The sequence below is a fragment of the Mastomys coucha genome, chromosome X (genome assembly GCF_008632895.1).
Source record: "Mastomys coucha isolate ucsf_1 chromosome X, UCSF_Mcou_1, whole genome shotgun sequence".
NCBI classification, from domain to species: Eukaryota; Metazoa; Chordata; class Mammalia; order Rodentia; family Muridae; genus Mastomys; species Mastomys coucha.
In genome coordinates, this window is record NC_045030.1 from 156386485 (window position 1) to 156410897 (window position 24413).

The following is a 24413-nucleotide window of genomic DNA, read 5'->3' on the forward strand; positions in this document are numbered from 1 at the left end:
CTCAGCTCTCAGGAGTTAGAAGCAAGAAAATCAGGACTTCAAGGCATAGTGAATTTGAGCTGGTCTCAAGAAAATAAGAAACCCACAGCAACAAATAGATCCTGGGTGGTGCATGTCTTTGCTGTTGGCACTTAGAAGCCAGACACAGAATATCCACCACAAATTTCAGGCCTACCACGGCTATAGTTAAGACCCTGTCTCGAGAACAAAAAAAGAAACAACAATAAAGAATTGTAATCAGCTGCGCTGGGGGTGTGGCTCCCTGGTGGCCTGCTTGCCAATCATGTATGAGACCCTGGTGAACCTCAGCACAGGGGTCAGGTAGGGGTCAGACTGGCTTGAGAAAAGGGGAACACATAACCTTTGTGGCTTACAGGTTCTCTTTCTTTCCTCTACTCTTGTCTTCTTTCTCTTAGATAAAGAGGCTGGGGTGGGGTATAAGTCAGTTGTAGAATGCTCGCCTAACGTGCACATGACCCTATCCTTAGCACCCAACAAGCAAATTCCACGACAGAGAACAAAGCACTGCAATGTAGGGTTAAAAGCAGGGGTGACATTTGAATTGTGATGGTTGAACCTTGGAAACTAGATATACTAAGTTGTATGGGAGATGGAGAGTTGGCTGGGTGGTTAAGACACTGGCTGCTTTCCCAGAGGACATGGGTTAGATTGCCAAGCACCCACAAGGTGGCTCACAGCCACCTGTAACTCTAGTTTCAGGGGCTCAGATGATGTTCTGGTATCCTTTGGCCCCAGGTACTCATATGGTATGCACTTAAAGGCCTGCTATATGTACAGGCAAAACACCAGTACACATAAAATAGAATTTAAAAGATACATAAAATTAACATAAAATATGACTGCAAAAATATAAAATTAGGGAAAGGGAACCTGTTAGATATTGAAAATTACTGAATTGTTTCATAAAAATGGAAATGACATTCAAGCCCAAAAGTCGCAAGGAAAGGAGAAAACTGGAAGCAGGCCCTGATTCTATACTTTCGTTTTCTTTTTTTGTGGTGTTGGAGGTAAAGAATCTTGTGTGTACAAGACAAGTGTCCTTTTTGAGGTACACCCTAGCCCTTGGGTTTTTGAGGCTGCCTTTCACTATGTAGCCCAGGCTTGTCCAGAATTCTCCGTCCTGTCTTTACCTTCAAGGGGCTGGAGTTGTAGGCATATGCTACCATACTTAGCTCCTGATTGGGTATAGTGTCAGGAGTGAAGACACTCTGTGCAGCATTTCAGCTATTCTTGTCGCACCCTAGGACCAAATGACCATTTTACATAGAACAGAATCTTTGTCATTCAGGTCATTTGTTAGAAAGCCACTGAGCCAACTCTGGACCTCCAATGTGATGTGGAATGGCTGAATTGTAGACAGTAAAATCCAAAGCCCCTTTTGCTTTGAATAGCCTTGAAATAAGTTCTCTATCTTGAACAAGAAGAGGAAGAGAAGGAAGAGGAGGAGGAGGAAGAAGGGGAAGGGAAAGGGAAAGGGTAAAGAGAAGGAGAAGCAGCAAGTATCTTTGTGTGCAAGTGCTAAATCAATATTGGCCAGAGGGCTTGAGCAATATCTTATTTGGGAAAGTGCTTGCCTGGCAAGTATCAGTGAGGGCACAGTAAAACTACTCAACTGGATCATTCCGTGGGGAGAAAGGTTTATTGGAGATCAAGATGCTAAGGTTGGGGTCTGGAGTGGGCAGGGAGGAACAAAATGGTGGAAAAGCAAGTGGATTTTATGTGACAGGGTAATAAATATAACCTGTTGAATGTGTATAATGTTGCTTGTATATATGTTTTCAGGGCTGGCTGACACTAGACAAGCAATTGCTGTGTTCTTCATACTCCCAACCATCCTCAGTTGTCTATGTTTCTTTATAGGGTTGAGGCTTCATGGACTTTTCCCCTTTGTTTGACATGTTCATTGTTGTTGTCCTAATTCAGCTCACGTCGTGAGACTTTGAGTATGATTTCTGGTATCAGTGTTTTAAAATTTAATTTTATGTGTATGAGTGCTCTTAACTGCTGAGCCATTTCACTAGCCCCTAAGTACAGAACTAGCCCCTTAGTACAGAACTATAACAGTATCACCATGGGTTGCTTTTTCTGAATTTATTTCTAGTAGGTTTGTAAGCAATCGAGAAAGATTTTTAAATGCATCAAAGAAAAATCCCAAACAGCTGGATGTGGTGGCTCAGACCAGTAATTCCAGCTACTCCAGAAGCTGAGACAAGAGAATCACAAGTTCAAAGCCTGCATGGGCTACAAAGCAAGGCCAGTGTAGGGAATTTTGTGAGACCTTGTCTCAGAATGAAGACATTTAAAAAAAAAGGTAAGACTGGCAGTGTAGCTGTCAATGATAGAGCACTTCTGTAGTGTATGCAAGGGCCTGGGCTTATTCCTCAGTACCAACAAATTAAGTAAATCAATACCAAAATTTCCAACAAATGTCTCATCATACACTATACACACTATATATGCATGTCTCATTTATTCAGCACAAACCTATTATTACCTGCTGTACCCTAAATGTTGGTCTTAAGAATCAGACAGCTTCCTATTTTGTCTTCTGCCACATAGCACTTACAATCTATATCCTTTTTTTCTGTCCCTATTTCATTAGCTAGAAATGGCAATAACAGTTATATATTTGATTTCCTTACTCTTCTAATACTTCAACTTATTTAATCCTCATATTGACCCTACAAAGTAAGATTATTATAATTCCCATTTCACAGATGGGGAAAACTGAGGCATTGAGACTAAGTCATTTACCCAAAGCACATATTTCTTAAATGGTGTAGAGGGATTTAAAGCCATTCAGTCTGGCTTTAGAGTATCTCTCTCCTCCTCTCTCATCCTCCTTATCACCTGTGAAAGAGACACCTTAGCAAATTCAGTGTGCCTTAAGCTAGATAAACCATGCAGTTTCTGAAGTTCACCCAGTTGATAATAATGCCTCTATGCTTTCCAGCTGTGTATCACTGTGCTGTTTCGCATTTGTCTTTAGTTTTTATGAATCAGTAGTACAAAGGTGATTCCGAATGACCCCACCCTTTGGCAGTAACCTCAGATGGAGCTCTCTCAAAGGTGCTTTTTGCCCCAACTCTCCCCACTTCTCTAAAAACATCTGAACTAGTCACTATTATTCATTTCATCACCACACTCACTGTCTGTATGGGCAAAATTGCAGATAGAAGCGTGACTGTGGTCACCACGCACACAGAGGCATGTAATTGGCATGTAGTTGTTCTGAGTCAAAAAGCTTAAATGAAGTCACAAGGCATTAATTTGGTCGTTCTCAGTTGAGACTTCCTATTCCAGGTTCATGATGTCTTTGAGAATTCAATAGCCACCCAGTCTACTGAATGGAGCCTGGCTCCTGATTCTGTAGAATTTGACATTGACTGCAGCACTTTTTGTCCCTTGGATGCGTGCTGGGGTCTGCACCATGAGGGCTGTTGCTGTGGGGATAGTCACTGTTTTCTTAGTGTGTTCCACTATTGTGACCGCATTGAGTGGAGCTGGCTGATGGAGCTGGCTCTGTCCATATGATCCTGTGGCCACTGAGCATCCATTTTGTAGCTATTGTGCCCAGGGTGTTGCTAAAGGCGCTGCTCTGAGCTGCAGTGGTGCAGCTACATGGCTGTTTAAGTGCCTTCTTGCCTGATTTGCAGATACATACTCCTGGGTAAGAAGCACAGGGAAATGAGGTGCTCTTATTTAATCCACCGCTCTTCTCATCCTGATGTTCTGCTTGTTTCTATCTGCTGTCTGTTAATGCAGCAGTGAACATCTTTGAGGTCAAATCTTCATCTTTATTTCAGCCCCACCTCAAACCTCTGGTAGTACTAGAATCTCTGAGAGTTGTGGTTTGTGAGTGTGTGTGTGTTTATGTTTATGTATGTAGGTGCATGTATATGTGCCATAGCATGTGTATATTTATATATGATTGTGTCTGTATATGTTTGTGTATGTTGGTATGTATGTGCTGTAGCATGTGTGTGTTTATATATGATTGTATGTGTATGTAGGTATATATGTGCCATGGCATGTGTATATTTATATATGATTGTCTGCATGTGTGTATGTTTGTATATGTAGGTACATATGTGCCTACGTGTGTGTTTATATATGATTTGTGTGTGTGTGTGTGTGCACATGTATGACACAGAGCATATATGGCTATCAGAGAATGTCTGAGTCCACTCTGGCCTCTGAGTTCGTTGAGGCAGGCCTGTCTTGTTTCCTTAGCTGTGCTGTGTACTTGAGGCTAGCTGGCTGGAAAGCATCCAGTCGGTTCTCATGTTTCTACCCTCAGCCTTGCTGTAGGAATAATGGCATTACAGAGATGCACCACATTTGGCTTTTCACATGGGTTCTGGGAACTGTACCTGGGTTGCCAGGCTTTTGATATAGATGCTTGCATGTGCCGTGCCATCTCCCCAGCCCAAACTCAGGATCTAGTGCATGCAAGGCTAGCACTCTACTACCCAAACATTCTACCAGTGAGCTATACTCATTGTTCAGAAGTCACATCTTAGGGTCAAAGTATATTTTTAGGGCAGAATATGCAGAAATGTGGGCAGTAGGGTAAGAAAGTATGCAGGTGCCTCTGGGGACATGACTCAGTTGGCATAGTGCTTCTTTTGTATGCAGAAAGCCCTGGGTTTGATTCCCCAGCACCCCATAAAAGTTGGGCATACATGCTGTGGAGATGGCTCAGTGGGTACTACGAGAGCATGAGAACCTGCGTTCAGATCCTCAGCATCACGTAAAGAGCTGGGCATGGTGGTTCCTTATAATCTTAGTACTGGGTAGGCTGGACTAGAGAATTGCTACAGGGTTTTCTACCAGAAGACAAGAAAATCTAGATTGTTCTTGGAGTCTGGTCTTCTCTATGCCTCTGTTAGAGATCACAGAGCTTTCTCTACATTCTTGCCATGGGTGTGCTTCTAAGGTTTATCACTCAGTGCTAATTCTATTCTTATATTTCACAGAGAAGCTTTATGGTGATGTTCCTTACATAGAAGAAAGACACCGACATCGCTATGAGGTATGCCTTTCATCTGAATTACTGAGGGATGTGGATACCTGGTGCAATGAATACCAGCAATTGTAAGTGGGCCCTTTGGGAAAAGTTCCCAGCTCATAATATCTGTAAGGAAGGCTGCTAAAATTTCTCTAGCATGCAGGCAAAATAATCAAAGGAAGCTATTGTGATGAAAGAGTAGATGATGGCACAGTATCATAGAGCCTGAATGCATCTAGACAGGCATGGCAGAAAGACTACCCTAAACCAAAACAAGCTCACCATTCCTCCTTAACCTCTGTCGCTTGTTTCTTAGCTTTGAGAAAGATAGATAGCATCCAACAGGAGCCAAATGCTTCTGGCACTGGAATGAGTGTCTGGATCTTGTATGGTGGATTGTAGCTTTCAGGAGCCTCTTCTGAAATTCACATTGAGCTCAAGGTTTAGTGTCCCATGACTCAAAGGAGTTAACTGCTGAGATTGCAACAGACATGGCATCTGGAACTGTGTATGGTCATGATAGTTACTTAGTCGACCTTGATGTGTTTGGCTTTGAAGATAGGACTCTCTTCTTGTTTATTCAAACCAATTTGAACAATAAGGACATTTATTAGCTCAGATCATAGGTAGACTTGAAATATGGTACAACCAGGCCTCTTGTTGTTTCCATGGTTCTCTCAACCTCCCTTTTCTGTGTGTCTGGTTTGCCCAGAGTGGTCTCTCTCATTATTGTGAGGTGGTTGTCAGCGGCAACTGAAGCATGTAATTTTTCTTCACTCTGATTAGGTCACTTTTCTAAAAATAAATTGTCTGTTGGTTTTGTTTTGAGATAGGATCTCACTATGTATCTCTCGCTGGCCTGGAATGCCTTTGTAGACTAGGCTGGCCTTAAATTCAGAGATCTCTTTGCCCCTGACTCCCAGGTACTGAGATTAAAGGCTTATGCCACCAGTTGAAAAATATTTTGAGACAGAGTTTCATGTATCCCAAGTTGATTTTGAACTCCATACATACCTGAGAATGCCTTAAATTCCTGATCCTCCAACCTCTACCTCCTCAGTGCTAAGATAACAGGCACGTGGTACCATGCCCAATTTTATGTGGTTCTGGAGACTGAACTAGTTTCATGCATGGTAGGCAAGCATTCTACCAACTGAGTTACATCCCCAGCCTTAACTGGGTCAACTTTAATTATCTGTCAGCCTGTGAAATTTTTGCCATCACCAGTGCCGAACATTGGAGGTCTTAAACCTGAGTTTGCACAATATCAGCCAAGAAGAATGGGTGTCTTAATCACTGTTCTATTGCCATGAAGAGACAGCATGACCAAAGCAACTCTTATAAAACAAAGCATTTTATTGGCCGACTCGCTAACAGTTTTAAGAGGTTTTAGTCATCATCATAGTATGGAGCATGACTGCACACATAGATCTGGAGCAATAGCTGAAATCTACATCCTGATACATAAGCTGAGAGAAAGAGCTGCTGGCCTGTCCACCCCACAGTGACACACTTCCTCCAACAAGGCCACACCCATTAATCCTTCTCAAATAGTACCATTCCTTAATGACTAAGCATTCAAAATATCTGAGCTACTTTAATCAGGGTTCTCTTAAAGTCACTTATAGACTGTTTCTATATATTAAAGGAAATTATTGGAATGACTTAGAGAGTCTGCACTCCAACTAACCCAACGATGGGCAGCTGTGAATGGGATGTTCAAGAATCGAGTAGTTGCTTGGTCCCAAAGGCTAGGTATTTCAGCAGGTCTTCTGTATGAGCTGGAATCCTGAAGTAGGTTCCAACAGATGTACTGGCAAGCAAGTACAAGCAGACAGAGGAGAAGGAAGCCTTCCCTCTTCCATTGTTCTTATGTAGGTCTCCAGCAAAAGGTATAGCCCAGATTAAAGTGTGTACCACCAGGCCTGGATCTAAGTTGTTCTTTACATGGAACTTGCTCTATCCCAGGCTGGCCTTGAACTCAGAGATTTGCTTGCCTCTGTCTCCTGGGATTAAAAGCATTAAGTACCACCTTACCTGAGCCTATGCCACCATGCCTCAAGATCCAGATCAAAAGCCTGTGTCATCTCAAATCAACATATGGATCCAAAGCCTGTGTCTTTTAGCATCAACATCTGGATCACCGGCATGTGCTTCATTTCTAGATTGTAGTTCATCCCAGATATACTCAACTTGACAATTAAGACTAGCCATCACATGAGCCTATGGGGCTTTTATTCAAACAACAATAGTGGGTTTATTGTATTTGGCTTGACCAATTGGAGTCAGCTTATGGAGTGGGACAGATAAGAGGCCCAAGACCAAAGGAAAGAAGAATTTCAGTCCTCAATCAAATTTGTGATTTGGGGGCTTGGAGAGATGGCTCAGAGGGTAAAGTGCTTGCCCTACAAATGTAAGGACTAGAATATAGATTCCCAGCATCTACATAAATGCTGGGCAAATGTGATCGACTGCCTATAATCCTAGCACCCAGAAGGCTAAGACAGGGTCCATTGGGCAAGCTTGGCAAACTCCAGGTTCATAGGAGACCCTATTGCCACCTCAGTTGGCTATCTAAGAAGACACCTGGCATCGACCTCTGGTTTCCACATGCATGCACCCACATGTGCACATGCAGGCATATTACCCATGTGTACCCATACACATGCAAACATGTTTGTATACATGCACATTATACAAATACACATGTAAAAATTATAAGAATTTGGAAATAGTGTATGTTACTTTCTTGTTGCTTTGTAAAATATAGACATAAAGAACATGAAGGATTTATTTTGGTTCACCATTTACGGAGATACAGGCCATCACTTTAAGGAAGTCGAGATGGGGGAGTATGAGGTAGCTGATACCATTTTTCCAGGGCTTAGGAAGGAGGGAGGCAGACGGGAAAGAAGAGTGGAGGGATGGATGGGGGAATACTGATATTCAGTTGATTTTTATCCTTTTTTTCTTTTTATTCAGTCCAGAACTCTAGCCATGGGATGGGGGATTGCTTACATCAGGGTATATCTTCCCTCCTTAGTCAGTTAACTCTTTGGAAATGCCCGTGTTACATGCCCAGAAGTATGTCTCCTAGATGATTCTAAATCTAGTCAAAAATGACAAAGATTAGCCATCACAGATTGTTAGGGTGCTTAAATTGGGAAAGCAGTAAATACAGGATGTCTATAAGTAGCTGATATCACAGTTCTGATTCAGAATACTTGCATTGCCATAGTCCTTTGTTTTGAGTCCTATCAGCATGAATCTTCCAGGTTCATGTTATTTGAATTAGACTTTAATATTTCAGGTTCATCATGAGTTTAAAATTAGATTTGGGATGTTGAATGTAGAAATTAAGTAGAGGATCAACGCAGTGGAAAAATCCACCAACTGATGCAGGGCCTCTTTATAAGCTGATTATTATTTTTAATTGCTCAGTAGTTCAAAGGCCTGAATTTCTCGCATTTCCAGGTGAACCCTAACCTGATCAACCAATTTGAGAATGAAGACCTTTGTTTTGTCGGTGAGGATGTAGATGGGAAGAGGATGGAAATTATTGAGTTGACAAGTAAGTGGGTTCTTTGTTTCTATAAAGCTTCATGATTACCTAGCACCTTTTTGTCAATACAGACTAATTTGGGATCTAGTTCATTGTTCCCTCCCCCAATTCCTTGATCATTTGAAGTACATACAGAACTTTAGAATGTATGGGAAACACATTGCATATCACTTTGAGACCTGCTACTTTGAACTTAGATCAATAACTGCATTTTCCCATGTCTACCAGCTGTACAAGTAGTAGGCGTCTTTGCCATTTCCCCTATCTGTATCCTGTGTCAGCTCTAAGCTAAATGTCTGCAGAAAGCACACAACTCATTGTCCACTGGCTCTCTTCTTGCTCTTCCCCTTGTTCTTGGTGGTCATTGTGGATGTCTATTGTATGAGGGGCCCAGATCGTCTCCTGACTCTTTTTACTGCTTGTACTTCAAGTGCAACCTTGGGTTAGTCATTGAATTTCTAGACACTAATCACTGTACTTAGAGTTTTTTGTAAGACCAAACAAGGGTCTGGAGATGTAGCTCAGTTGGTTGAATGGTTGCCTCCCATGCACAAATCCCTATGTTTGGTCCCCAGCACAATGTAACCTGGGCATGGTGGCACAGTCCTGTAAAGTAATCCTGGCTGGAGAGCAGAAGTTCAAGGTTACATACTGTGGATACCCTAGGCTATATGAGACCCTGCCTTAAAACAAACAAGCGAAACACAAAGGACTAGACTCCTATTGAGGAAGAGCACAGAAGGGAGCCTGGTGTGCTGGCTCATACCTGTAATCCCAGGACTTGGAAAGTTTTGATTTAGGAGGATCGCTTTGATTTAAAGGCAAGCCTGGGCTTGTAGTGAGTCTGAGGCATGACTTGGTTACATGAAATAAATAAGTAGCACAGAAATTGTTTATGGTTGAGCTAGAAGATCCTGAAAGCATAGGCCCAAAAGCACACATTTGTTACTGACAAGGCATAAGGCAGCAAGCAGTCTTCACATTCATTCAGCCCTGCAAGAACATAGTATGCCTGAGGACCTAGCTTGTCTTAGCTTTTTATCTTAGCCAGGGGTCAGCTTCAGTCTGCTCATTTGTGTGTGTGTGTGTGTGTGTGTATTGAACTAATACTTTGTCTACCTTTTCAAATGATTAAAAAATTTAAAAAAATATTTATGACATGAGAAATAAATTCTGTAATTATATGTCATTTGAGTTTCTATGTTCATGAATAGTCTTATTAGAGATTGGTGTAGGGGTGGAAAGGTGTGACCTTTTCCTCTCTCATCATAAAGGTCACAGCTGGCATTCCTATGATACAAGATTAATAAGAGAAAAGTGAGGGATGAGAATTTGGCTTGGAGGCCCTTGGTTCAGTCCTCCACTCTGGAAGAAAAGAAGCAAATAGATAAAAGAAAACCAGGATCTAGTTAGTGTTTCTGTTGTGATATACCACTATGACCAAAACAACACGGGAAGGAAAGAGTTATTTCATCCTACAGGATATAATCCATCATCAAGGGAAGCCCAGGCAGGAGCTTGAAGTAAAACCACAGAGGTATGTTGTGAATTGGCTTGTTTTGAGGTTCATTTCCAGGTAGCTTTCTTATTGAGTCCAGGACCACCTGCCTAGGGATGATACTGTCTACAATAGCCTGTCCCTGTAACATCAATTAGCAGTCAAGAAAATGCTCCAGAGACCTTTCCACTGATGGAGGCAGTTCTTCAACTGAGAATCCCTTTTCCCAGTATCAAGTTGACAACTAAGATTAGCTGTCACAACTCTATCCCTTGTCAAAGTGACACTCAAACACATTACTGTTAAACCATAACTTCCTTTCTTGTCCTAAGATCTTGTGTTGGTATCACAATAGTACACCAGTCTAGTTTTTAAAGTATCAGTGTTGAACAATTTTTAGGCTTTAAAAGTCCAGTATCTCTTTAAAAATCCAAAGCTTCTTAACTGTAGGTTCTTGTAAAATTAAAAACAAACAGATTATATACTTTCTTATTTGAAGAGAGAACCAGGACACAGGTCCCATCAGATCAAAGCAAAACCAAAGTCTTTAAAAAAGTTCCATGTCCACAATCTAGGACTCATTCTTGATCTTCTGAGATCCCAGGGATTTGGTAGTCCCAGGTCTCTGGCTCTGCAGCCTGCAGCACACCAATTGTGTTGTTCATCCTGGCGGGCTTCATTCCACACCTGCCACTGTCCTTGGCTGTTGCTCCAAAGTCCCAGAATCTCCAGTAATCTGAGGTCTCCACTGCAGCTGGGGTTGCACCCTCATCAGTGGCCTTCCCTGGCTCCTCTTCCAGAATACCAACTCCACCACATGGCACCAAGCTTCATCTTCTCTCCACTACACTTTCAGATCTTCAGCTTTCATGCTGCCCCAACCAATGCAGATCTCTGAGTTCCAGGCCAACCTGGTCTACAGAGTGAATTCCAGGAGAGCCAGGGCTACACAGAGAGACCCTGCTTTAAAAAAACTAAAGACACACACACACTTTCTTTCTCTCTCCTTCTCCCTCTCCCTCTCCCTCTCCCCCCTCTCTCCCTCTCCTTCTCTCTCTCTCCCTCCTTCTCCCTCTCCCTCTGCCTCTCCCCCTCCCCCCTCTCTCTAACACTCTACCATGTGGGCCACTCTTACACATTAATAAGCTAAATGCTGACCAAAGTAACTTAGGGAGGAAAGAAAGGACTCATTTCATTTTACAAGTTACAATCCATCAAGGGAAGCTAAGCAAGAACTCAAGGCAGGAACTTGAAGCAAAAACCATGGAGATATGTTGCTTGCTGGCTTGCTCCTAAGCTTACATCCAGCTACCTTTCTTATACATCCCAGACCTACTATGCCTCCTGGAGGAAGGGATGCTGCTGCTCACAAGTGCTGGGCCTTTTCTATCAGTGATCAAGAACATGTTCCACAGACTTGACCACAGGCCTCTCGGATTCAGTTCTTCAACTGAAGCTTCCTTTTCTCAGTTGTGTCAGGTTGACAAGATTAGCTATCACAAAGAGTTACAAGTCTATTTAGTTAGTTTCATGTTACTAACACAGGGGCCTTCAGAAATGAAGACCCAAAGATCCAGGGAAAACACTTTTAATTTAAATTTGAAGAGGAATAGGCAATTCTGTGGAATTGTGATAAGGCAAAAGGTGTAATAGACTGTCCAGATTCTTCTTGGTCTCTCTCTACAGCATTCTTCCCCCAAAGATGGAGGGCAGAATCCTTCTGGAATGAGGGTTTCTTTTTCCGATGTTGGTTTTGTTTTTGCTTTTCTGAGACAGTCTCATGTATCCCAGGCTTGGCTTCTTCAACTCAGTACCTAGCTGAAGCTTGCCTTCGACTCCTGATCCTCCTTGGCCCCACCTACCATATGCTGGAGTCACAGGCGTGGGCTACCATTGCCTGTCACGCAAGAGGGTATTATGACCTACTCTCAGGCAAGGTAACTCCAGATTTTATGCTGGCTCACGCATACAGAGGCAGGGATGGTCAGAGTGACCTTGCTTCTGACACAGCTTTTTATGTTACAGTAAGAGATGAGTAGTTAGGAAAGAGGCATCATGGCCTGGAATGCTTAAAGTATTTATTATTCAACTCTTTATAGAAATATTTGCAAACCCCAGTCTAGATCACACTTCATTTGACAAACTTGAACACTTGGGGAGTTTCTTCTTGATCTGTTTGTTTGTCTGGATGTTCTCTTGGCATGTTCATCTTATGTCAAACTACGTTTAAAAGCTCTCGAAACTCTTCCTCAAGATGATTTTTGTTACTGTACAGTCTCCTCTCCTCAGAGTTTCTTACTCTCTCTGCCATTGACATTTGGGAGAAATTCATCATTTATTGTTGATCTGTCATGTGTTCTGTATGGTATTTGTCAGCACCCCTGGCCTCAGGTCAGTGGATACTAGCAGCAGACCTGGTTCTCCCTACCCCTTAGTTTTAGCATGTCAAAAATAGCTTTATAGAGTTAGGGAGAAAAGGTCTGTCTTCCTGGGAGAGTGTTTGTCCAGCATGCACAAAGTCCTGGGCTCCATCTATGGTGCCTCAGTACCAGGTATGATGGAGCATGTTTGTGACCCCAGTACTTAGAAGGTAGAGAGGCAAGAGGATCAGGAGTTCAAGGACCTTCTTAGGTGTATTGGGGTCTACCTGGGCTACAAGAGACCTTTTCTTAAAAACCATGCCAAACCAAAACCAACCAACCAATCATCCAATAAACCAACTAAACAAAACAACAACAAAAAAACCATCTGTAGACACTGGCAAATGTACTTGATCAAGGACCACTCTCCTAGGTCACCAGGCTTGATGTTGAACTATTAAGCTTTTCCTCTCCTTCACATCCTCAACTTTTAATCACTTGTCAAGTGATTCTACTAATGGAAAGAAAGTGTTTGGGATTACCCTCCCAGTCCCTGCCACCTTAGCCTCAGTGCATGATGGCTTCAAGTCTGTCTTGTCCTCAAGTTCCTCCCTGCCTCTAGGTTCTTCTAGCTCTCCTACTTCCTAAGCAGGACAAGGCTCTGGCTTTTCAGTCATACTAATTTGCTGGAGAAACCACCCTAATTCGTTGGATGTGAAGTTCATGTTAGATACTCCAAAAGGGTAGCCTGACCTGGGTATAGTGGTGCTTGCCTGTAATCCCAGGATTTGGGAGGTTGAACAGGAGGATCATTGCAAATTTGAAGCTTGTCTGAGTTACACAGTAGGCTCCAGGCCAGCCAGGGTTACATAAGGAGATCTCATTGACATAAAAATTAATAGGCAAGCATTGTGGCTTATACCTTTAATCCCAGCACTTAGCGGGCAGAGGCAGCCAGATCTGTGAGTGCAAGGCTAACCTAGTCTACATGGTGAGTCCCAAGCCAGCCAGCTCTATACAAAGAGGTCTTGACTCAAACAAATAAACTAGCACAAATACACACACAAAAGGGTTAGAATGATGTTGGGGAATGTGTCTTTCCAACCTATGTGCTTTAAATTTCAGACTTTCTTTACAGCTTGTCAACTTTTTTCTCTATCCATAATCTGTTTGAGTACTTCAAGAACCCAAAAAGGAAGGGGAGGGGAAATCCCAAACCTAGAGGAGACCTGATATTGAACGTAGTAGCCTGTTACCTGGACCTTTAGCATGGTCACTAGATGCTTAGCCCTGAAGCCCCTGCTAGGAACTCTATATATGTGCCTCACAAAGTGGTTGATGGATGTTAATTCCCTTCTGTACAGGAGGCTGGAGTGTAGAGAGGTTAAGTAATATGTCTAGGGCCATTGAACCTAGGCATTGGGAGGTGGACAATGACTCAGGTTGTAGCCTTCTGCTTGCACCTTGAATACATGTTAGTTTTCTGTATTTCCATTGGGTCCTTCTGCTTAGAGTCTATTTTGTGGTGGTTATTATTGATTAATTTTGTTTTCTTGAGACACAGGGTATCATCCCATAGCTCAAACAGTCTTAAAATGCACCATATAGCCCAGTCTGACTTCCACTTTGAGATAAGCCTTCTGCCTCAGCTTCCTAAGTCCTAGCATTACAGCTTCCCTGTCTGGTTTCTGTATAGAGTTTGTTGGTTTTGGTTTTTTATTTGTTTGTTTATTTGTTTTGTTTGTTGTCATTTTGTTTTGTTCTTCCAAGACAGGGTTTCTCTGTATAACAAAGCCCTGGCTATCCTGGACTTGATTTGTAGACTAGGCTAGCCTAGAACTCAGGAGATCCACCAACCTTTGCCTAGGAAGTGTTGGAAACCACTCTAGGCCCTGTGTAGAGTTTCGAATTAGAATAGTAATGGGGCTTTAGGAGTCTTTAATGTAGAATTAAAGTGTGATCACTGATTGCTGCTGAAGGCTACCCACCTCTCTTGGCTTATGAGAAGAGGGCAGAGAATTCCTTAAGCAAACAACTGCTTGTTTACCTTGTTCAAGTATTTGTTCTCTTTTCCTTCTGCTTCTCTTATTGTCAACAAATACCAAGAGGCCTCTTTCTTCACAAAGATTTAGATTCCCATTGACACCTCGGATTTAATGAAGGCTGGAAAGGAAATGAGAGCTGCTGTAAAACCTTGCAGTTTTTAAAAGCTCACTACGAGGGAATTCATTTTATGAAGGCAAATTCCCCAGAAGATTTTGATCTTAAGTACCCTTTAGAAGCGTATCCATGAGTCCCTACTGTTCCTCAAGGATTCTGAGAGGAACAAGGCACGAGATTTGTTAGAATGTCAGAATGTGCTTTAAAGTGATTAAGAGCATTATTTTTAAAGGTACTTTGTTTGACTGATAGGACATCATCAAAATAAAAACTCTTTCATCATTCTTCATATCCACACAGAGAATTTGTTTGAATAAAATGATTCTGAGCAATGATCCGTTCATTTAAATAGTCAGTTTCCGGCTGTGACATGATCTGTGTTTCAGCCTCTCTGTAGCTCTGCAGAAGCATAAGGACTGTCTTTTCTCTTTCTAAGACATCCCTAGATATTATGCTATAATGTTTAATGTGTTTCACTTTAAAATTGTATCGCTCAATTTCTTCTCTAAGTGCGGATGACTTTTCTTCCTTTTTAAAATAAGCTTTTCTTATTTTTTTTTTTTGTTTCTGAAAACTTATTACATTTATTTACTTATTTGTTGGAGGTGGACATGAAGGATGGGTCTCATGCCATGGCTTGTGTTAAAAGACCACTCTAGATTTCTTCCTTCCACCACATGGGCCCCAGAGATGGAATCAGGTCATCTCAGGTTTGGTGAAAGCAAGCAATTTTACCTGCTGAGCCATTTCCTAAAACCCTTGTTTTTTTGTTTGTTTGTCTGTTTTGTTCTTCTTTGTTTTATTGAGACAGGATCTCAGTAAGTAGCTGAGGCTTACCTGGAACTTGCACTATAGACTAGGTTGCCTTCAAACTTGTGGTGAGCCTCCTGTTTCTGTCTCCTGAATGCTGGGCTTTCACAGGCTTGTACTACTATGTTTGAAGGTTCTAGTTTACTTTCTGTTATAAATACTATGACCAAAAGCAACTTGGTGAAGAGTTTATTTTGGCTTATATTTCCAGGTCACAGTTCATCAATGTGGGAAGTCAGGGCAGAAACCATAGAGGAATACTGCTTACTGGCTTACTCTCCAGATCATGCTCCGTTTTCTCATACACCCCAAACCCATTAACGTAGTGTTGGTGCCACTCACAGTAGGCTATCCTCCCTCATCAATAAAGATAATCTCTTATAGACATGGCCATAGGTCAGTCTGCTTGAGGCAGTTCTTCATTTGAGGTTCCCCTTTCCTAGGTGACTCTAGGTGGTGGTTGTTTTGCTTTGTGACAGGGTCTCTTGTAACCCAGGAAGTCCTTGAACTTTAAGGTGGCTGAAGATAACCTTGAACTCCTGATCTCCTTGCCTCCACTTCTAGGGTGCTGGGATTATACTGCATAAACACATATCAACTCTTTTTTTTTCTTTTTCTTTTTCCTCCTTTTTTATTTGTTTTTTTGAGACAGGGTTTCTCTGTATAGCCCTGGCTGTCCTGGAACTCACTCTGTAGACCAGGCTGGTCTGGAACTCAGAAATTCACCTGCCTCTGTCTCCCAAGTGCTGGGATGAAAGGCATGCACCAACACTGCCCGGCATTCAACTCTTTTTCTTTTGTTGAGAGAGAAGATATCATTCCTTGCACCAGGCTTTCATATCTGAGCAGCCCTCTAATTCAAGGGGGCTTTTGCTTAAATATAGAGTATTCTTCCATTAGATTTTCTGAAATCAGATCTGTCCAGTAGAATTTGCTTCAATAAAGAAACTATTCTGCCTGTTCAGTATAGTGGCTACCAGCTATTGAATGCTCAATTAATTTGTGTGTGTGTGAATATGTGTGTGTGGATTTTCAAAGGCCAGAGTATCCAAAGATATCACTGTCTTCTTCTGTCTGTATCTGATCTTTGCTACTATGTGGGTTCTTCTACCCACCCTTTATCTCCCCTGGTTTCACCTCTTGACACTAGATAGGAGACAAACAAGGATAGAGAGGAGAGAGAGGAGATGGGAGAGAAAAAGGATAGAGGAGAAGAAAGAGATTCCTGCATCTAATTTCATTCCTTTTGTTTCTTCTTTGACCACAGCTACTAACAAACTATAACTAATTTCCCTAAATGACCAACAACTTCCCACTCCATCTCTCAGGGCCCTCGAATTTATGTACCCTCTGAAAAGTTCCCAGAATTCCAATTGTCACACAAGCTTAGAAATTATTTGTAGCTGGCAAAACCACACTTCTGCTAGAGCACGAGGCAAATAATAGTCAGTCGAAAGCAGCCCCGTATCCCCATACCTGGGATTAAAACAATAACACATTCTTAGAATATTTCTGTGTTCTTTTCAAGAAACCAAAGTGCCAGGATTCTCAAAAAATATTGTTATATCTATCATGCTCTACCTTATTGCCATGAGATGGGGCTCACTCAGTGAACTGGAAACTCCCTATTTTCTGCTAGGCTGGCTGGCCAGGAAGCTCCCCAAATACTCCTGTCTAATACTCCTGTGGTGGGACTACAGGCACCAGCAGTGGTGCCTAACTTTTTTTTACATGGATGTTAGGGATCTGAATTTAGATCATGCTGCTTAGAAAATGCTTTTATCCACTAAGCCATTTCCCTAGCCCTCAGGTTTTTTTTTTATTAGATATTTCCTTTATTTACATTTCAAATGTTATCCCCTTTTCCGATTTTCCCTCTGAAGATCCCCTATCCCTCCCCTCTCCCCCTGCTCACCAACCCACACTCTCTAGCTTCCTCACCCTGGCATTCCTCTATACTGGGGCATAGAGCTCTCACAGGGCAAGGTCCTCTCCTCCCATTGATGACTGACTAGGCCATCATCTGCTATATATATGCGGTTTAGTCCCTGGGAGCTCTGAGGGTACTAGTTAGTTCATATTGTTGTTCGTCCTAAGGGGCTGCAAACCCCTCAGCTCCATTGGTCCTTTCTCTAACTCCTTCATTGGGGACCCTGTACTTAGTCCAATGGATGGCTGTGAGCCTCTACTTCTGTATTAGTCGGGCACTGGTAGAGCCTCTCAGGAGACAGCTATATGAGGCTCCTGTCAGCAAGCACTTGGCTGGCATCCACAATAGTGTCTGGGTTTGGTGTCTGTATGTGGGATGGATCCCCAGGTGGGGCTGTCTCTGGATGGTCTTTCCTTCAGTCTCTACTCCACACTTTGTCTCTGTAAATCCTTCCATGGGTTTTTGTTCCTCCTTCTAAGAAGGATGGAAGTATCCACACTTTGGTCTTCCTTTTTCTTGAGTTTCATGTGGTTTGTGAGCATAGCACATCTGAGCACCCAGCTATACCACTCCTGGGCATATACACAGAAGATTCTCCAACAAACATGTAATAAGGACACATGCTCCACTATGTTCATAGCTGCCTTATTTATAATAGTCAGAAGCTGAAAAGAACCCAGATGTCCCTCAAAAGAGGAATGGATACAGAAAATGTAGTACATTTACACAGTGGAGTACTACTCAGCTATTAAAAACAATGACTTCATGAAACTCTTAGGGAAATGGATGGAACTAGAAAATATCATCCTGAGTGAGGTAACCCAATCACAAAATGGTATGCACTCACTGGTAAGTGGATATTAGCCCAGAAGCTCAGAATACCCAAGATACTATTCAGCCCTCAGTTTTAATGAATGCAAATAACTTATTGTGGTTCATAGTTTAGGTCTCCATTAGTGACAAGGATTTGTGATTCTTCAATTCTAAGCTATACTTAAATTTTTACTTTTTTAAGATTTAGTATGTGTGGGTTTGTTGTGGGTTCTCAAATGTCAGAGGACAGTTTTTCGGGAGTCAGTTCATTCCCATCCATCATGTGGCTACCAGGGATTAAACTCAGGTCATAAGGCATGCTGAGCTATCTTGTTGGCCCCATATCTATATCATTTGATAAGACATTGCATTGAATGAGTTAAATTTACCTTTATTTTTGTCTATAAACATTCATATTAATATCTTCAGTTTGATACATACTTCAAATTTGGGAGTATAGTACAGTGACCATGTTCTACTGTAATAATTATGACAGTAGACATAAGTTCAAAGGATGTGTTTCTAAACTGGAAATAAACATAGATTTTTTTTTTTGAGTTCTGATTTGGGGAAGAAATTGAAATCTCAGAAAATTTCTACCCAAATTTAGAAATGCTGCCTGTTTAACTCTGGCTGTTCTAAAACAGAGGACTCTGGGTATCTGGGAAAAGGCACTTTTCTCTTTGTATCATGAATTTCTGATATGGGAGCTTCTTAGGAGCCTGAAACTGAAAATCGCTTCTATTTCCCCATAATGATATACACTCATTTGTAAAGGGCTGCTCAACACAGGAAGCATGGGAGTTAAAGACTAACTTGAGGTGCTAGAGAGATGGCTCAGTGGTTAGGAATATTTACTGTTCTTGGAAAGGACCGAGGTTAGAGGCTCCTAGAACCCACATGGTGGTTGACAACTGTCTGTAACTCCAGTCCAGTGGATTCAACACCTCTTCCGACCTCCATGGGTTCCTGTATATGCATGATGTGTAGACATATGTACAGGCACATATACATAAAACTCAAGTGTTACAAGATATCAATAAAAATGAATTTGAATGCTGGTTGCCCTGATCCCATTGCTGTGTTGAAAGACCATGCTTTTGTTACTCAGACCATATACACTTAAGGGGAAATGTTGGCATAGGCTGATATGCCAGTACCTGTTCTTTTTTTTTATGGTGCCATTCCTAGAAAGGCTTCTGTCCTTGCCATTTCCACACACAGCCTGTTAGGTAAGTGATTATCCTGGGAAACCTTGCCCTTGGGAATGGAGAAGACTTTGTAAGAAGTGTGCTAAAGCTGTCTTCGAGAAAGAGGCCTGGACCTGGTATGCAATTGTAATCCCAGCATGGGAGGCGGAGGCAGGAAGATTGATACAAGTTTGAAGCTAGCCTGGGATACACAGCAAGATTTTGACTTGGGTCACAGGTAGCTTCAAGTGTAGGGACACCAGGGAAATTGAGACAACAATGAAAGGCCTTCTAGAATCAGGCTGGGGCTGGGGATGTAGCTGTTTTGGTAGAACACTGGCCTAGAAAGCAGGAGGCCTTGGGTTCATTTCCAGCACTGCATAAGCCCCGTGTAGAGGCACCTACCTGTAATCAGAGTGCTTACGAGATAGAGGTAGGAATATCAAAAGTTCAAGGTCATTCTCAACTACAGAAAAGTTCACCGGTAGCCTATGCTACAGGTCACCCTGTCTCAAAAGAAAAGAGAAAAGCAGACTGGTGTTCAGGAAGGAGACTATCTTTACACTCAAAAAACTCTTGCTTCACTTTCCTTAGTCTAACATCTTCACCATTCCCCCAAAGAAATTCTAGGTCTCTAATTAAGTGAAATATGTTTTGCAATTTGGAATTTTATTAACAAAAATGAATCATAAAAGTTCATCACATCAGTACTTAGAATGAGTTGCTGTTCGATGCTAGAGCAACCTTTGTAGTGGGTCTCATGCCTGTTTGATTCAATCACATCATATTTGCTTTCATTTCAGGTCATCCGTATTTCGTTGGTGTCCAATTCCATCCTGAGTTTTCCTCTAGGCCGATGAGGCCTTCCCCTCCATACCTGGGGCTCTTGCTTGCAGCAACCGGGAATCTGAATGCTCACCTGCAGCAGATGAGCAAACTGTCATACAGGTAACCCCTGCTCCTAGCAGCATGTTAGCTTTTCAAAAAATTTAGTATTGTTATAGAATTTGTTTTGAAAAAAAAAAAGAAGAATGGAGTCAAGCCTTTCATTTTTCTGCATTCTACCTTTAGTATCATATCTAAAATTTTTCCTATGGGAAGATCTTATAAATCATTACCCCAATATTTTATTCTAGCACTTTCATAGTTTAATATTCAACAGTGTATTTGGACTCCATTTTCAGTTAAGTGTGTAAAGTAGGGGATCTGATTTCTTTGTCTTCCCTGAAAGTTAAATTAGTTTTTATTTCATGAATTTCAGTCTAGTTCAATTGATGATCCCTTATACCTAAACTTTTGCTGTTCTTTTCATTATCATAGCATTAATGGAAATCAAGATTATATCTACCTTTATCTAACTAACATTATCCACTTAAAAATTCAAAGGATATATTTTGCTGGCTGTAGTGGTGTCTACCTGTATTCCCAGCATTTGAGAAGCTGAGGCAGGAGTATCATGAATTCCAGGCCTCCCTGGTGTACATAGCAAGATATCATGTCTTTTGTTTTTGTTTTTTAGAGACAAAGTCTCACATAGCCCAGGCTATTCTCAAACTTGCTATGTAGCCAAGGATGACCTTGAACTCTGGATCCTCCTGCCTCTAACTTCTGAATGTTAGGGTTACAGGTATGTGTCACCACAGTTAGCTATCTTAGACATGGAACCCAGAGATTCATGTATGCTAGGTATGTTTTCTTATCTATTAAACTATGAATCTCCAGCCTAAGAAACCCTGTCTTCATCAAACAGTAACCAAACAAGATATAGGGGAGGAAGGACGGTATTGCTCTGTTCTCCTAATTTCACAGGTGAGTGGCACAGTAACAGTTAAGATCAAGGTAATATTATGATTTTCACTAAGATTTCATTACATTTAAATAATAATTTGGATAGGATTTATATCTATTCTCATCTAAGGATATTGTATGCATTATATGTAGAAAGTTTAGAAATGGAAGGAACTACCTAGAATATTCTAGACTTAAGAAGGATGATTGACTGTCACAGTGATGTTGCTTAGACTCTCACCCTTGTAAACAATCATTGCAGGATTTCTGTTGAGATCAGGTAGCATTGGTACAAGGGGTGTATGTGAGCTTGTGTTATATAAGTAAGCCTTCTTTTTTTTTTAATAATTTTACTTTTTTGTTGTTGTTGTTTTTGTTTGTTTGTTTGTTTGTTTGTTTTGAGACAGGGTTTCTCTGTATATCCCTGGCTGTCCTGGAACTCACTCTGTAGACCAGGCTGGCCTCGAACTCAGAAATCCGCCTGCCTCTGCCTCCCAAGTGCTGGGATTAAAGGCGTGCACCACCACCACCCGGCTAAAAAATAATTTTAATTTTATTTTATGTGTATTGGTGTGAGGGTGTCAGATCCTCTGGAACTAGAGTTACAGACAGTTGAGAGCTGCCATGTGGGTGCTGAGAATTGAACTCTGGTCCTCTAGAAGAACAGCCAGTGCTCTTAACTGCTGAACCATCTCTTCAGTCCTCATAAGCCTTCTTACAGTGGCATTATTGTTCAGAAAAGTTTGCAGTTCTAATACTTTTCTTTTCTGTGGGTTCATATGGGAGCAGCTTTACATGGCTTACATGCCTGCTGCCTTACCAAATTGATGATCATTCCTTGCTGTCTTTAACCAGGGCAGTGGCTATTCAACTTTGTCTGAGGGCTACTACCATGAGGAGCAGGCTATGGAGACTCCAGATTCTTCTGTGCTTCAGCTGTGGTCTCCAAATAGATTGACTTATGTGCTGTTGTTCTGCACAAGAGATTTCATATTTGAAAACATTCCTGAGTTCTTAGGCTGGAATATGTTGCAGGTTGAAAATTCCAATGTGGAATTCCAAACCACATGTGTGCTATGGCATTTTATAGCTATCTTATGTTCTCTATTATTTCAGGCTCTCATGTAGGAAAAGAGGTAACAATGGAGCAAGTTAGTTGGCTGAGAGAAATTCTACACTCATAAGTATTTGGCTGTTTGCAGGTATCAGCTAACAAGTGAATACTGTGTGGTTTATGTGGGCTAACTGTCCTTCTACTCACCTATTATGTGAGGATTATTGATTCCTGCATGGAGGCTGGGCGTTTCTGAGTGAAGCTCAGTCATAGATGAGCACTTGCCTGAAACTCCTGAGCCAGATACAGTGTTAGAGAGAAGAAAAGCCTTCGTAATGGTGCTTATTGCAATTTCAGTCAACCTGTAGGTGTCTATGGCTCTTCATGCATCACAAGTTGGTGCCTTCCCTTATGGACAGGCAACATTCCATTTGTCCTTGTCTGGCTGGCTATCTAGCACACAGGTTGCTCTTCACTAAAGTGGTAGGTGCAGGCAGCAGATGAAGATGGTCTAAACCTAATAGGTTGCAGGGATCTCAAGAATGACAACTACTGGCAGGTGTGGTTACACATAATTATAAATCCCAGCACTGCAGAGATGAGAGGATTACTGAACATTCAGTGTTGCTCTAGTTTTCACCATTGATTTTGAGCCAGCCAGGGCTACATATCAAGACCCTGCCTCAATAAAGCAAAATAACCCCCCAAACAGTCTAGGAAGTGCAGCTCAGTTGTGGAATGCTCACCCTGTGGTTTGATCCCTAGCACCATATAAACCAGGCATGATGATGCATGCCTATAATCCCAGCACTTTGGAAGTGGAACCAAGAGGGTCGGAAGTTCAAGGTCATCAAGGCTAGCCTGGGCTACACAAAACCTTGTAACAAACAAACAAACAAACTCAAACCTCCACAAACAACAAATGAATTCCCCCAAAACACAGGGATAGTGACTAATAATTTCATGACAGACAGCAGGGTTACAATGACTGTTGGCCTCAGCTACTCCCTGACACTACTGCAGCAGGTGACTGCTTTGTTGGCCGCTCTGATATTAGCTGACTTAGAGCTCTTAGACATCTTTCTTTTAAACATGGTAACTACTTGTTATGGGCTTGAAAGTGAATGGTGGAAGAATGACTTCCTTCCCCTGTATTTGTCTCTGATGATGCTCAACCCTGTGGCACTTGGGCAGCCTATGTCTTCAAGGTGCAAAATCTTTGGCTTTAATAAGAACATCTGAGCTATACCCGCTGCATTCTGTACAGTGGAGAATACTTATCATTCAGTACTTGGGAATTGTAGTACGAATATTATTTGGGGATTTAGAGATACTGAACTAAATTGTCAGCTACTTGGTTATCTCTACAGAATGGCAGCAGTTCTAAAGGGCTGTTTACTCCTAGTTTTAGGCTTACAGTAGTTGGTTCAAGGGCATTATCATTCTAGGGTAGTATTTTTTACTTTATTTTATTATTTTTTTTTTTAACAAATTCTTGAAAAGTACATGCAAAATCAGGCCAGAGAGATAGCTTAGTGAGAAAAGGCGCTTGCTGTCTAACCTGACAATCTGAGTTTGGTCCCCAGGATCCATCTGGTGGAAGGAGAGAAATGACTTCCACAACTTGTCCTCTGACCTCCACACATGCATCCCCCTCCAAAAATGTAATTTACATTTTGTGCAGTACATGTGTGGTGGTACATATTTTTAATCCAAGCATTCAAAAGGTAGAGGAAGGAACAGCTCTGACTTCAAGGCTTCTCTTGTCTGCTATTGAGTTCAGGCCAACCAGGGCTACATAGTGAGACCCTGTCTCTAAAAACAAAGAAGGGGGAGGAGAGAGGGGGGAGGAGGGAGGAGGAGGAAGAGGAAATAAAGGAAGGAAAAAAAGGAAGAAAGAAAGCCACTACCTTGGGAGGTAGTGGTTCACACCTATAACCCTAGCACTTGTGAAGTTGAGGTAGATGAGTCACTATGGGTTTGAGGCCAACTTGAGCTAATTGTTTTGAAATACAAAACAAAAAACACTTTGAACGAAGAGCCTTGTTTTGAGGGTTCCACCTAAGAATACCCTCATGCTCAGTAATTCCTGAGTCAAAATCAGAATGTAGTTGTATTCACAGCTAGTATTTATTTATGACAGTGACATCGTGTACATATACACAGGGATCAGTCAGTGACAACATGGAAGCAAAGTTTGTACAAGTTCATTTGTA

The 24413-nt window shown here is 41.7% G+C and overlaps 1 protein-coding gene across 1 annotated transcript in view; it reads left to right on the forward strand.

Moving 5' to 3' along the window:
- Positions 1 to 24413, forward strand: part of Ctps2 (CTP synthase 2) — a 122242-nt gene that overhangs the window by 83566 nt on the left and 14263 nt on the right. Inside the window, 4 exon segments of the mRNA XM_031384074.1 lie at positions 5001 to 5056; positions 8507 to 8603; positions 20159 to 20303; positions 21106 to 21164. Coding sequence (XP_031239934.1) covers positions 5001 to 5056; positions 8507 to 8603; positions 20159 to 20303; positions 21106 to 21164 — 357 coding nt within the window.